The sequence below is a fragment of the Bos javanicus genome, chromosome 1 (assembly GCF_032452875.1).
Source record: "Bos javanicus breed banteng chromosome 1, ARS-OSU_banteng_1.0, whole genome shotgun sequence".
Lineage (NCBI taxonomy): Eukaryota > Metazoa > Chordata > Mammalia > Artiodactyla > Bovidae > Bos > Bos javanicus.
This window is the reverse complement of record NC_083868.1, coordinates 138618773-138632085: the sequence shown is the minus strand read 5'-3', so window position 1 is coordinate 138632085 and position 13313 is coordinate 138618773. Positions and strand designations below refer to the sequence as shown.

General features: G+C 43.1%; 1 protein-coding gene across 12 annotated transcripts in view; it reads left to right on the top strand.

The window, feature by feature from the left end:
• NEK11 (NIMA related kinase 11) overlaps positions 1–13313 on the top strand; it is a 278190-nt gene that overhangs the window by 48692 nt on the left and 216185 nt on the right. For 10 of the 12 annotated variants that reach the window (XM_061421640.1, XM_061421649.1, XM_061421669.1 and 7 more), the window contains one exon: positions 11425–11590. The exons of 1 other annotated variant lie outside the window; for it this stretch is intronic. In XM_061421640.1, the coding sequence (XP_061277624.1) occupies positions 11425–11590 (166 nt within the window). Of the gene's footprint in view, positions 1–11424; positions 11591–13313 lie in introns of those variants that run through there. One more of the 12 variants, XM_061421741.1, reaches the window with a different exon arrangement.

Below are 13313 nucleotides of genomic sequence, written 5' to 3'. Positions count from 1 at the left end.
ATCCTTTGAGTTTTCACAGCTTGAAGTCTGTATAGATCAGTGGAATGTTCACCACATTCTCCACTTCTGCTTCTAATCTCTTTTTAAAAAGTATCCTCTTTCTTCTTGTAGCAAAGTGTTGGTATGAGGCCATCTTTGGCCACCAGGATGGCTTAAAAATAAGAAAGACATATCTCCCTAGCAGGAAGTCCAGAGGGAGAGTAGATACTGGTGATGAAGTCAGCAGGGGTGTTGGTGCCTCCCCATCACCCAGCCTGCTATCTCAGGGCAGTTCCTCCAGGATGCCAGCTGGCTGCCACGGCTGACGGACTCACAGGCAAATGACAGCAGTGCAGAGAAGGAAGAAATGAGACTTTCTTCCCATGCTTCTCTCTCTCTCTTTTTTTTTTATCAGTGAGGAGCATCTGTCCCAGGAAACCATCCATGAGACTTCTCCCCATATCTCCCAGGTCAGAATTACACCACATGTCTAGACTGATCACTGGCAAGGGGTTACATGGTAGGCTTAGATCAGTTACAAATCACCCAGTGACGGGGAGAGAGCCACCGGTGTCTCTTCATTAAGCCACAATGTTTAATGACTTTGCTCAACTGTGTGAGCAGAAATAAGAATAAGTGAATAAGAAAGACAGAACTGTCTGACCATTGTTGGGAGGTGTGTGGGAGAAGGAGAGGGTGGAAGAGTCCTCATTGGTTCTGAAGAGAATTAGAATTGGCTCTATTACATCCCCGGTGGTAAAGATAAATTTGCCAGGCTGTGGAAAGGAGCTCCAGGACATTGCTCATCATGAAGGGAACCCACTCATTTTTTGGCTGAAAGGAGAGGGAAGGGCCGTTTGTTCTCAGTAAACTCTCAGGATACAGTCCCAGCAGCTTTGGTGGAGACTGACTTAGACACAGGGAGGCAAGCTACCTGGCCATGAAGGCGCAGATACACAGCCTCTCAACCTCCATCAGTTCACGCTCACTCACGGATTCGTGGGCTCAGCCATGGACTCTCTGTCAAGCCGTTGGAGGGGGGGGGGGGGCTTTGCACAACAGAGCAGATACTTTGTCTTTTCCCCATGTGACTTCCAAGAAGCCCCCTGGGAAAAGGCTGGTTGGGGCCTGTCCAAAATCCAACTCTGTTCTTACATGGACACCAGAGGTTCCCTGTGGACAACCTCCACTGAGCACCAGTGCCATTTCCAGCCTTGAGATGTGTGTTCAAACCAGTTCTGTTTTTTTGTTCAAGCCATTTCTGTTTTTTAAATTTGCACAGATAGGAAAAGTCATTGAATTCACATGATTATTAGATACTTTTTATTCAGGCAATATTTATCTTCAAAACTCCTACTTCTAAAGTTTCTGTTTACTCTTTTTTGTTCCTTAAAAATAAAAGGCAACTTGTGTAATTTGTTAGGATTCCAGCATTGAGACACTGCATGGAACTTGTCACCACAAATGAAAATATAATCTACACAGGAGCCAGGAATAGCATATTTGCCAAACAAAAATATCTGAAACACTTCTGCTCTTATTTGTTCTTCATATTTATCTGTATTATTATTATTAATTATTTTTTATTATCTGTACATAATACACCTATATGCTGCTAATGTGTTTGTAAACTAAGTCTTGAAAAGCATTGTTGTTTAGTTGCTAAGTCATGTCTGACCCTTTGCAACCCGATGGACTGCAACATGCCAGACTTCCCTGTCCGGGACTATCTCCCAGAGTTTGTTCAAACTCATGTTCATTGAGTTGGTGATGCTATCCAAACCATTTCATTCTCTGTCATCCCCTTCTCCTCCTGCCCTCAATCTTTCCGAACTCCAGGGTCTTTTCCAATGAGTTGGCTCTTTGCATCAGGTGGCCAAAGTTTTGGAGCTTCAGCTTCATCATCAGTTCTTCCAATTAATATTTAGTGTTGATCTCCTTTAGGATTGACTGGTTTGATCTCCTTGCAGTCCAAAGGACTCTCAAGAGTCTTATCCGGCACTACCATTCAATAACATCAGTTCTTCAGTGCTCAGCCTTCTTTATGGTCCAACTCACATCCATACATGACTGTTGGAAAAGCATAGGAGATGGAATTTACCTATAGGTTCTAATTGATTTGCACTTTCATTATTCAGTATAAGGGCTTCCTTGATAGCTCAGTTGGTAAAGAATCCCCGGTTCAATTCCTGGGTCAGGAAGATCCACTGGAGAGGGGATAGGCTACCCACTCCAGTATTCTGGACCAGAGAATTCCATGGACTGATTAGTCCATGGGGTCCAAAGAGTCGGGCTTGACTGAGTGACTTTCACTTTCTTTCACTTTATTCAGTGTTACCAACACTGTGTCTCATAATCATGCATGCGTGCTAAGTCACTTCAGTCATGTCTGACTCTTTGCAACCCCATGGACTGTAGCCCTTCAGGCTCCTCTGTCCGTGGGATTCTCCAGGCAAGAATACTGGAGTGGGTTGCCATGCCCTCCTCCAGGGGACCTTCCTGACCCAGGATCGAACCTGGTCTCTTATGCCTCCTGCATTGGCCGGCATGTTCTTTAACACTACTGTCACCTGGGAAACCCTCAGAATCACTATATCCTAGCTCTCTTCAGGTGTATAGACAAAATAGAGCAGCATTTAAAGTGGAGGAAGTTTCCTTTATTCATCCTTGTGGAAGATGTTGTTGGGGCCCCACCTATCCCCTGGCTGATTAGCATTTCCTGTACATGGACCCAATGTCCACCTGCCTCATGGGCAGCTCTGCCTGAGATATCCCTGGCTGTCAGGGTCTCTGTGCTCCAGCAGGGGAATTGATACTCATAGGAGCAGCCTGAGCCAGTAGATGAAGGGAGCTGGTCCCTGCCCTTGGACAGAGGAGCCCAGAGGCGTGTTCTATGCCTGCCCCCAGGGTTCTTCCACAGAATTAAGCCCCAGTCATCCACAGTGATAACTTGCTTGATAACAGGCCTTTGAATGGTTCCCCTCCCTTTACTTCACTTTCCTACCCCCTTGCCTGGATTGATTACCTGCTTCATGTCCTGTCTCAATGTTTGCTTCCTGGGTACGCCAAACTAAGAGAGTTCTCTAGAACAGAGCATGGCTCAATACCCACGTTATCTTTTAAAATCTAGTTATATAAAGCTCAAATGCTTTTGGGGGGATAAAAATTTGGATAGATAAATGGCAGGGGGAAGGGAGGAAGGAGTAGTTTATGAACCTGCCAGTTTTTTAGCTTTTAAGAAACACCCCTTCCTGTAACGTTTTTATTCCACATTCCATAATGTATACTGTGGTTGTGTGTGTATATCTGTATGTGCATTACTCTAGAGAATGATATATAGCTGCTGACATTCTCTCACTTTCTTTTTTTTTTTTAATTTTATTTTATTTTTAAACTTTACATAATTGTATTAGTTTTGCCAAAATGAATCCATCACAGGTATACATGTGCTCCCCATCCTGAACCCTCCTCCCTCCTCCCTCCCCATACCATCCCTCTGGGTTGTCCCAGTGCACTAGCCCCAAGCATCCAGTATCGTGCATTGAACCTGGACTGGCATCTCGTTTCATACATGATATTTTACATGTTTCAATGCCATTCTCCCAAATCTTCCCACCCTCTCCCTCTCCCACAGAGTCCATAAGACTGTTCCATACATCAGTGTCTCTTTTGCTGTCTCGTACACAGGGTTATTGTTATCATCTTTCTAAATTCCATATATATGCGTTATTATACTGTATTGGTGTTTTTCCTTCTGGCTTAGCAGCAGCTCAAGTAGTTTTCTTTTTTTGAAAAATCACATGCTTATTAACTCTCATAGTCTATTCACATAATGCAAACATAGACCTCCCTCTGCAGACTATTGGTTTATAGAGGGCAAATAGCGTGTGTTAGTCACTCAGTCATGCCCGACTCTTTGCGACCCCGTGAACTGCAGTCCACCAGGCTCGTCTGTCCATGGGATTTTCCAGGCAAGGTTTGTAGAGGGCAAATAGTAAAGAATGGTGAATTCATGTCTTATGCTACTTGGAATCCACCTGGGGAGAAGGCAATTCAGCTAACTACAAAGTAGTTTCTGTGTGCAAAAGTGAATGTCCTGGGGCTCCAGTCTATAGATTTTGTCTTTTTTCTTTTCTCAAAGGAGGGTTAGAGGTCCTCACCCCCATCCCCGGCTCTATTATTGCATCTATCATGAAATTGTTCAACTATTTTTACATTTGTTGGCATTCCCTGTGGTTCTGAGCTTTCTTGGAGGGCAGGAGTTTTGTCCTTTCCATCTTTGTATCTTTGTTTTATCCTTTTCATCTTTGTGTCCCCAGGACATGGCATTGTGTTTGGCATATTGATAGCAGTCAATAGACGGTGAAATAACAGAAACGTGGGACTTTTGATGTGAGGGTATTTGGCAGTGGCTGCCTGGTGCCTTGTGTGGACCCTGGAGTCAAGCTCAGCAGAAGAACTTTGCTCCCTAGGTGCTGGTGTCTGCTGCTCACCTGTCCCCACACTGTATGGTGATGTCATTTGAGCCCCTTCTGTGTCCAAAACCTGCAACATGCCTGTGATCAGGGGTGGGGAGGAAAAGACCGGATGAATCAGAGTTTTTGCCCTGAAACAACTGGAGTCAGGAATTTAATTGTTAAAAGCAAAGGCAGCTCATAGATTATAGCATATGATGATGATCTGTAAAATAATTTTATCCTTTTCTCTGACCATAGACATTAAAAATGTTTCTGAATTGTGGAAAGGAAAAACAACTGCAATGAAATAAAATTCTACCTGTAGTATAGTCTTCACTAACACCTACAATTTTTTTCAGCTACTTCTTTAGGTATGTTTAGTTCCTGGCTTTTCCGTTTTTTATTTTTGAATAAATATCACTCTGCCATTTTTCATGTCCTTTTAGATTTTAAAGGGGATTAAATAACTTTTAAAAGGATGTTTGTCCACTTTTATGATCCTTCTACCCATAAGTTCAGTTCAGTTTAGTCGCTCAGTCGTGTCCGACTCTTTGTGACCCCATGAATCGCAGCACGCCAGGCCTCCCTGTCCATCACCAACTCCTGGAGTTTACGCAGACTCACGTCCATCGAGTCAGTGATGCCATCCAGCCATCTCATCCTCTGTCATCCCCTTCTCCTCCTGCGCCCAGTCCCTCCCAGCATCAGAGTCTTTTCCAATGGGTCAACTCTTCACGTGAGGTGGCCAAAGTACTGGAGTTTCAGCTTTAGCATCATTCCTTCCAAAGAAATCCCAGGGCTGATCCCCTTCAGAATGGACTGGTTGGATCTCCTTGTAGTCCAAGGGACTCTCAAGAGTCTTCTCCAACACCACAGTTCAAAAGCATCAAGTGTTCGGCGCTCAGCATTCTTCACAGTCCAACTCTCACATCCATACATGACCACTGGAAAAACTATAGCCTTGACTAGATGAACCTTTGTTAGGAAAGTAACGTCTCTGCTTTTCAATATGCTATCTAGCTGGTCATAACTTTTCTTCCAAGGAGTAAGCGTCTTTTAATTTCATGGCTGCAGTCACCATCTGCAGTAATTTAGGAACCCCCAAAATAAAGTCTGACACTGTTTCCACTGTTTCCCCGTCTATTTCCCATGAAGTGATGGGACCGGATGCCATGATCTTCGTTTTCTGAATGCTGAGCTTTAAGCCAACTTTTTCACTCTCCTCTTTCACCTTCATCAAGAGGCTTTCTGCCTTTCTGCACTTTCTGCCATAAGGGTGGTGTCATCTGCACATCTGAGGTTATTGATATTTCTCCTAGCAATCTTGATTCCAGCTTGTGCTTCTTCCAGCCCAGCGTTTCTCATGATGTACTCTGCACAGAAGTTAAATAAGCAGGGTGACAATATACAGCCTTGATGTACTCCTTTTCCTATTTGGAACCAGTCTGTTGTTCCATGTCCAGTTCTAACTGTTGCTTCCTGACCTGTATACAGATTTCTCAAGAGGCAGGTCAGATGGTCTGGTATTCCCATCTCTTTCAGAATTTTCCACAGTTTATTGTGATCCACACAGTCAAAGGCTTTGGCATAGTCAGTAAAGCAGAAATAGATGTTTCTCTGGAACTCTCTTGCTTTTTCCATGATCCAGCAGATGTTGGCAATTTGATCTCTGGTTCCTCTGCCTTTTCTAAAACCAGCTTGAACATCTGGAAGTTCATGGTTCACGTATTGCTGAAGCCTGGCTTGGAGAATTTTGAGCATTACTTTACTAGCGTGTGAGATGAGTGCAATTGTGTGGTAGTTTGAGCATTCTTTGGCATTGCCTTTCTTTGGGATTGGAATGAAAGCTGACCTTTTCTAGTCCTGTGGCCACTGCTGAGTTTTCCAAATTTCCTTCTACCCATAAATGTCCCTAAATCCCTCAGAAGATCCTAAGTTTTCAGACAGAAAGGAACAAAAATTAACCTAAACGTATCAGAGTTTTGGAGGTTCAGTTTTAATGATCTCAAAGTAAGAGCTAGTATGGGACTAGCTCACGGTGCTTCTGTGACACATAATCATGTGGGTCAGGACTCCAGATGCGGATGTGAGCAGTCACCCGCTACGCAGTGGAGGCAGAGGGGGATGTGTGCTGAACACAGATGGCTCTTACAGCTGAGGGGGCTGGGGGTTAGTGAAGGCCAAATTTCCAGGGACGTCAGCTGGAACCACACCATGGAAGTGGCCCACTACCACTGCCCCCAAGCCCATGCCATTTCTTAGGATGGTGTGTATGGGAGGGTCCTGTGCTCACCCTGTCCCTCAAGCTCACCCCCAAGGCAGGGTCCCAGGTTGGTCCAGTTGACTGGCAGAACCTATGTCCCATATTGGCATCCCAACTCAAGGCAGGCGGGAGATACAGGAATTGTTTGCTGTCTGTTTGCTTTTATCTGTGGAAGGCAGGACCCCACAGCCCAGGGATCTACTACAGTGTAGGGAGGCTGTCTAAGATGCTGTGCAGCTAACATGACAGATGTCTGCTAAAATAACATCTCATGAAAATAGCAGGCAAATTGTCTAAATTGCTTGGCCTCTAGTGTTAAAAAAAAGTGTAGCAAAAAGATGAGAATGAAATATACAAAATTGTTAATGTTGATTATCTCTGTGGTGGATTGTGATCTATGTTTTGTTTTCAGATTTTTCTATAATAAAGCTATATTTTCTTATGAACTAGAAAAATAAGAGCTGACCATTAAAGAAAGGATTAGTTAAAATAATTGCTGCCTTAATAGATGGATGAAAACTCTTGAAAGTCCTAAGCAGATTGAATAATCTGTTAAATAGGTGAATATTTAAATTTTTTCAAAAAGCAAAAAGTTACTCTCTTATTTAAGCTGAGGTTAAAATCTATTTCCTGTGACTTTGCCCTCAGTGGGTGCAGTAGCTGCTGATCAAATTAGAGAGTCATGGCAGCTTAAATCAGGAGGGCCTCACACATCGCTCACCCTAACTTTATAGAACCCATTTCAGTTTGAAGTTTTAGAAAATACAAACATAGACACACATTTGTGCACACTGATCTGTTGGCTTCTCCAAGAGACCCAAGGGCAGGGGTCACAAATCCTCAGAGCGCACTATACCACAGACACACAGAGGTGCTTCTGCACTCCTCACTGAGGTTCCAGAGTTCTTAGGCCGTTTGACTTACTTGCCCCTTGAAGATCTTTCCTGCACTCCTATCCCTTGCTGGACACAAAGAAGTGTGCAGTTCCTGCTTTGGAAAGACAGCCATGACTTCTGCTCTGGGGCTCCCCTCCCTATCTGGAAGTTCTGTCCCTGGCCCCCTCCTCTGGACCTAGTTTGGGGAGCATGAACTCTTTTCAAGGGCTCAGTGTACCTAATGTTCTTGCCCCTGCTCCATCTGGTTCTGAGGGTCTCTTTCTCACTTCGGGCAGGGAGGACCCTCATCCCATTGGTCGGGGCTCCTTCAGATCTTTTCTCTTTGGCCTTGGTCTCTCCTTGGAGAATCAAAAGCTGGGAATTTGACTCAAGTTCTCTGTGGTTTGTGGTGTCATCTTTTTCCTGACACAGCCTATGCTGCTTGTTCAATGGGAAATATGTGAAAGGCTACAGGGAAATTTGGAGGAAAACAACCCTGAAGATCTCAAAGATATCACCTACCCCATTTATATGGAAAGTGGGCCAATTTGACAGGAGTGAAATTAGCTGTAGTTATCCAGATTTCCAGTCACTCTCCAGAGTTTGTCAGTTCCCTAGAAAGAAACATTGCCACTCAGGAAAGAGAACAGAAACTTTACAAAATTAGTGAGTCTGAGGGGGTGCCTGTCTTTGCAGCTGCTAAAAAGTTTCTCCCAAATAGCTGAAGTTCTGATAAAATAAATATCTGTCATGTTACTTAGCAGTGGTTGACAGACTGAGTGTCACTGAGTAGGGGCAAGCTTCTTGACTTGGTTTCTTTGCTCTTCTCAGCTGATATGACTCTCACACTATGTGACACGCAATGAGTTTCCTCCATCAGTTTTAGGTAAGAAAGGTCAAATATCTTGGCTTCTGCTAAAGATGATTGTAGTAGATGTTACCTGCCTTGATAGCCCTTCCTTTGTCTGCAAAACTGTGGACAAATGAGATTTGATGCTTTATCATCAGGCTGCCAGATAGGGCTTAGATAAAATCTAAGTATGTATGTAAAATCCCATGCTCTGTTGCACAGTAGTTGCTATTTGCAAGGAAAAAGTAAGCATCTTAAAGCTTCGGATAGCATTTGTTCCTTCCCAGTAAGAGAATACTGCAGGTTTGTGTGTGACTTTGTATCACCATGCATGTTAACCACTGTGACTTTTACAACTGCAAGTTGGCTGGGACATGGTGAGTACTGGAAAAACACCATGAAGATGTCATTTGGCTGCAGCTTCATCATCTTTAGGCATTACAGGAGAACAGCTGCATCCGTCATTTCAAGCCCCTTTATTATACCAACAGTTTGAGATGCCACTGTTAATAACATGAGGTCATTTTAAACCAAATTCTTGCTAGAACAGCCTCTCTATAGAACATGATACCCAGCAAAAATTTCTCTAGAATCTACTCCATTATCAAGTAGGGGTCCAGTAGGGTGTTTAAGACCTAAGAAAACCCATGTGATAGCCCCTGTCTGATGTGACTGGAGGTGGTCCTTGGTTATATAAGGGAACAACTTTAAAATGATGAAATGACATAACTAAAACATTTATACCCAATTTAAGGAAAATATTGTACATTTTCTCTCATTTTTTGATGTGCAGCCAATGTCTAACGTCCTCTCATGAGAGGTCTCTTCATCTTTTTTGCATAAACTTGATTAAGTTTTCTAAGTTTACCTTCTTTAAAATGAAATGAAAATTTAGCAATCTCAGTTCAGAATGCTAGATTTTTACATTTTTAAATGAATATTTAAAAACTGTCTTAACAGTTACTTAACAGCAATTTTTTTGCAACTTGTCATTATTAACCATTGTGGTAAACATTTGACCTAGTTTTTCTAGCAGAGACAACACTCACTCACCCTTCATCAGTTTGTCATATTTAGGTTACAGATTTATAATACTGGGTACAAGTGGCACAAACAAGTTTGGGAATAGACGCTGTGACTTGGGTAAACACATATCTCAACTGGAAGGTGGTCCAGAGAGTGCCTGCTGGCTGCAGCATCCCCAGTACAAACAAAGGCAGCCCTGGGCATCTGTTAGAAAGGACTGCAGAGCTCTGGTTAATCTAGGATTTGGTTATAGGGCCTTTAATTAAGAGTTTCTACTATAAATATATTTTCATTAATATGCATAGGTAGAAACTCTCAAATAACATTACTACAAAATGTATTCTAGTACAGGTCCTGCAGAACTTATCTTAATGAACAGCTAAGGCTCACTTCTAATCAGTGGAATCTGTCTGCACACATAATTGGTATGCTAAAGTGCTTCTCCCTGGCAATCTGTTTACACCGTGGGACTGTAATTGGTTTGTTTATCAGTCTTTCTTTCAGTAGATGGGAAGAGATAATGTTTTGGTCCACTCCTCATTAGTTATCACAAATTTTGAATTAATAAATTGGAGAGATGATGAGCTCTTGTTCCATTTATACATGCTTGAATACCTCTGTCAATGTTTTTATATTTTTTTCTTCTCCTCAATACTGGTAGCTCCTAAATACTCCTAAATAAAGTATGCTATGCTAAAGGTCTTCCCTGATCTTTCCTTATAGCTCAGTCGGTAAAGCGTCTGCCTGCAATGCAGGAGACCTGGGTTCGATCCCTGGGTCGGGAAGATCCCCTGGAGAAGGAAATGGCAACCCACTCCAGTATTCTTGCCTGGAGAATCCCACGGACAGAGATTGGCAGGCTACAGTCCATGGGATTGCAAGAGTCGGACACGACTTAGTGACTAAACCACAAACCACATGCTAAGCGTAGTTTTAAAAAGAAAATAAACAGATATTGATTCTGCTGATATTGAGTTGATTTGGAAAATATTAGAGCTGAGAGACAAAGAGAAGCATGTGTATTTATACGCAGAATCAGAGAGGAAAAGAGAGAGTCAAAAAGAAAATCAGATGCAGAGACACAGTGGATTTTATAATTATATTCACACACACACATATATATATACATTAATATACAGTGTGTGAGAGAGAAAGAGAAACACCAAGATAGGAATAATGAGAGAAATAGAAAAGCAGACAGAAACAGGAAAGCAGATAAGGAGATGCAGGTAATATACAAAGAGATGGAGAAAGACAGAAATAGAGATGTCCTGAGAGGCAAAGAGAAATGGAGACACCTAGCGGCTGAGGGAGAGCCACCTCGGCCATGCCCACTCAAGCTTAGTTCTGGCTCCACTGGTTTGAGCAGCGGGGAGGGAGGCAGGTGCAGAGGGCCCCACTAGGACAGAAGCAGGCCAGGTCCCCAGGAGTCACAGGCCGGAGCAGACCTCCGAGTAGGTTATGGCCTGGGCATTAATTAGATGGTCCTGTAACACTGTCCATATCTTTAAATGTGTATTTTAGTTCTCAGTTCAGTTTAGTCACTCAGTCACGTCCAGCTCTGTGACACCATGAACTGCAGCACGCCAGGCCTCCCTGTCAATCGCCAACTCCCGGAGTTCACCCAAACCCATGTCCATCGAGTTGGTGATGCCATCCAACCATCTCATCCTCTGTCGTCCCCTTCTCCTCCTTCCCTCAATTTTCCCCATCATCAGGGTCTTTTCTAATGAGTCAGCTCTTTGTATAAGGTGGCCAAAGTATTGGAGTTTCAGCTTCAACATCAGTCCTTCCAGTGAACACCCAGGGCTGATCTTCTTTAGGATGGACTGGTTGGATCTCCTTGGAGTTCAAGGGACTCTCAAGAGTCTTCTCCAACACAATAGTTCAAAAGAATGAATTCTTTGGCACTCAGCTTTCTTTATTTTAGTTCTAAATGTATTAATTTTTTTTTTTTTTTTTTTTTTGCTGCAGAAAGGTACTGAAGGAAATCTGTATTGGAGAACTTAATCCAAATGAGACTGTGCAGGCCACTTTAGAGGCCCAGCTCCTTTCCAAGCTGAATCACCCAGCTATTGTCAAGTTCCATGCAAACTTTGTGGAGCAGGATAAGTTCTGCATTATCACAGAGTACTGTGAGGTGAGACTCTCCTTCTGGTTTTGAAGTCTTAATAAAAATCTGTTTCATAGTAAAAAGGTGTCTGTAAAGAGATATCTCAGAAGTTGAATGAGCCAGCCACAAAGTGAATAAAAATATTACCTGGGATATTGTGTCTTGCTGCTAAGAGTAATCATCTCTATGTAACTGGCAAACTGTTTTCTGACCAAGGGTTTCTTTTTTGGGGAAAACTCAGAATCGATGTATTTTTAAGGAGGAATTGCTGCATAAAAATGATCCAGCATTTTTTTGGTGTGTGTGGATTGGGGGGTGTATCCTTAAGCCTCTTACAATGGTTCGATTATTAGATGGACATTTAAAGCCATAACAGAGGCCTGGGCAGAGCAGAGGGATACTGCTGGAGTCCTGGATTCTAGCTCTGTGGTTCATTTTCCCCAGTGGAAACTTGGAAGTGGGAATACAGCTCATTCTCCCTATGAAAAGTCTTCATGTTAACTGACTTGTGATTCATGGCTTCAGGTGTTTGCAGTTTTCCCTGCCATTCCATGTTTCCCCCAAGTGATAATAGTTGTGCATTTTACTGAGCCCCAAGTGAATATGAAGTTGCTGAGAAAGGTGCCAGGGGTGGGGCTGGCAAGGTGCAGCGTAATGTGGGTCTGTGTGTTCACTTCTGAGAGGCTAGAGAGAGGGGAGTTACAGGAGTTGGGTCAGAAAGAGAATGTCCAAACTTGACCCTGCTCAGGAAGTATCTCCCAGAACATTCAGAGAGCTAGCCTAAGTCAAATGCAACAAAGAATCTTGTGTTTAGAATGTGTTCAGTTCATCATCTGGATGTTGCTGGAGCCCAAGTGAAATGATGCTAGGAAGAAAGAAGTTGCTCTTTAGAGTGGGTGGCAGGCCTGCTTGGCTCAGAGAGTGCTGGGTATTTGAGATGCAGAAAAGAAGAGGGAGGAGAAGCAACTCGGAAGGAGTAAAGATAGCAACGAAACTCAGCCTTGATTTGCTTTACACAGTAGCTGGTGTGTCATGCAAAATGAAACCAGTAGCCAAGTTAGAATATTTGAAAATTTGATACTGTCCAGGTCTTAGCTATTCCCCCTCAGGACAGTCTCCCTGGCACAGCCTTGTTGGGAGTTTGCCCATCAAATCTTGTTCCTCCTCTGCTTGAAGGAGAAGGAGGAGAAAAAAAGAAAAATAACCAGAACATTTGAGTGATTATATATCCTTCATCCAACGGATTGTTAAGAAAACCAGTAAAATGATGAGGTGTACAGAATGTGGCTAAGAACACCTACTCCAGCAATTATGCCACTGATCCATGCAAAATCCAGGGATTTACAAATGCAGCTACACTGTGATCCATCAGCCATAATTTAATCATTTTTTCTTTTTGCCCCATTCAGTTAATAAACTATCTTCTGTGGTAAACAACTGACTCCTATTGCTTTTACTACCTCTGCTGCTGCTTTCAGCACACTGAATTTTCCACAAAGACTTTCTCAGTTGTAAAATATTTTCCACTGTAGTGAGAACTGTTCAGTGGAACTTTGTGTGATGATGGTAGCGCTCAATATTTGCTGCTGCTGCTGCTAAGTCACTTCAGTCGTGTCTGACTCTGTGCGACCCCATAGACAGAAGCCCACCAGGCTCCCCCGTCCCTGGGATTCTCCAGGCAAGAACACTGGAGTGGGTTGCCATTTCCTTCTCCAATGCATGAAAGTGAAAAGTGAAAGTGAAGTCACTC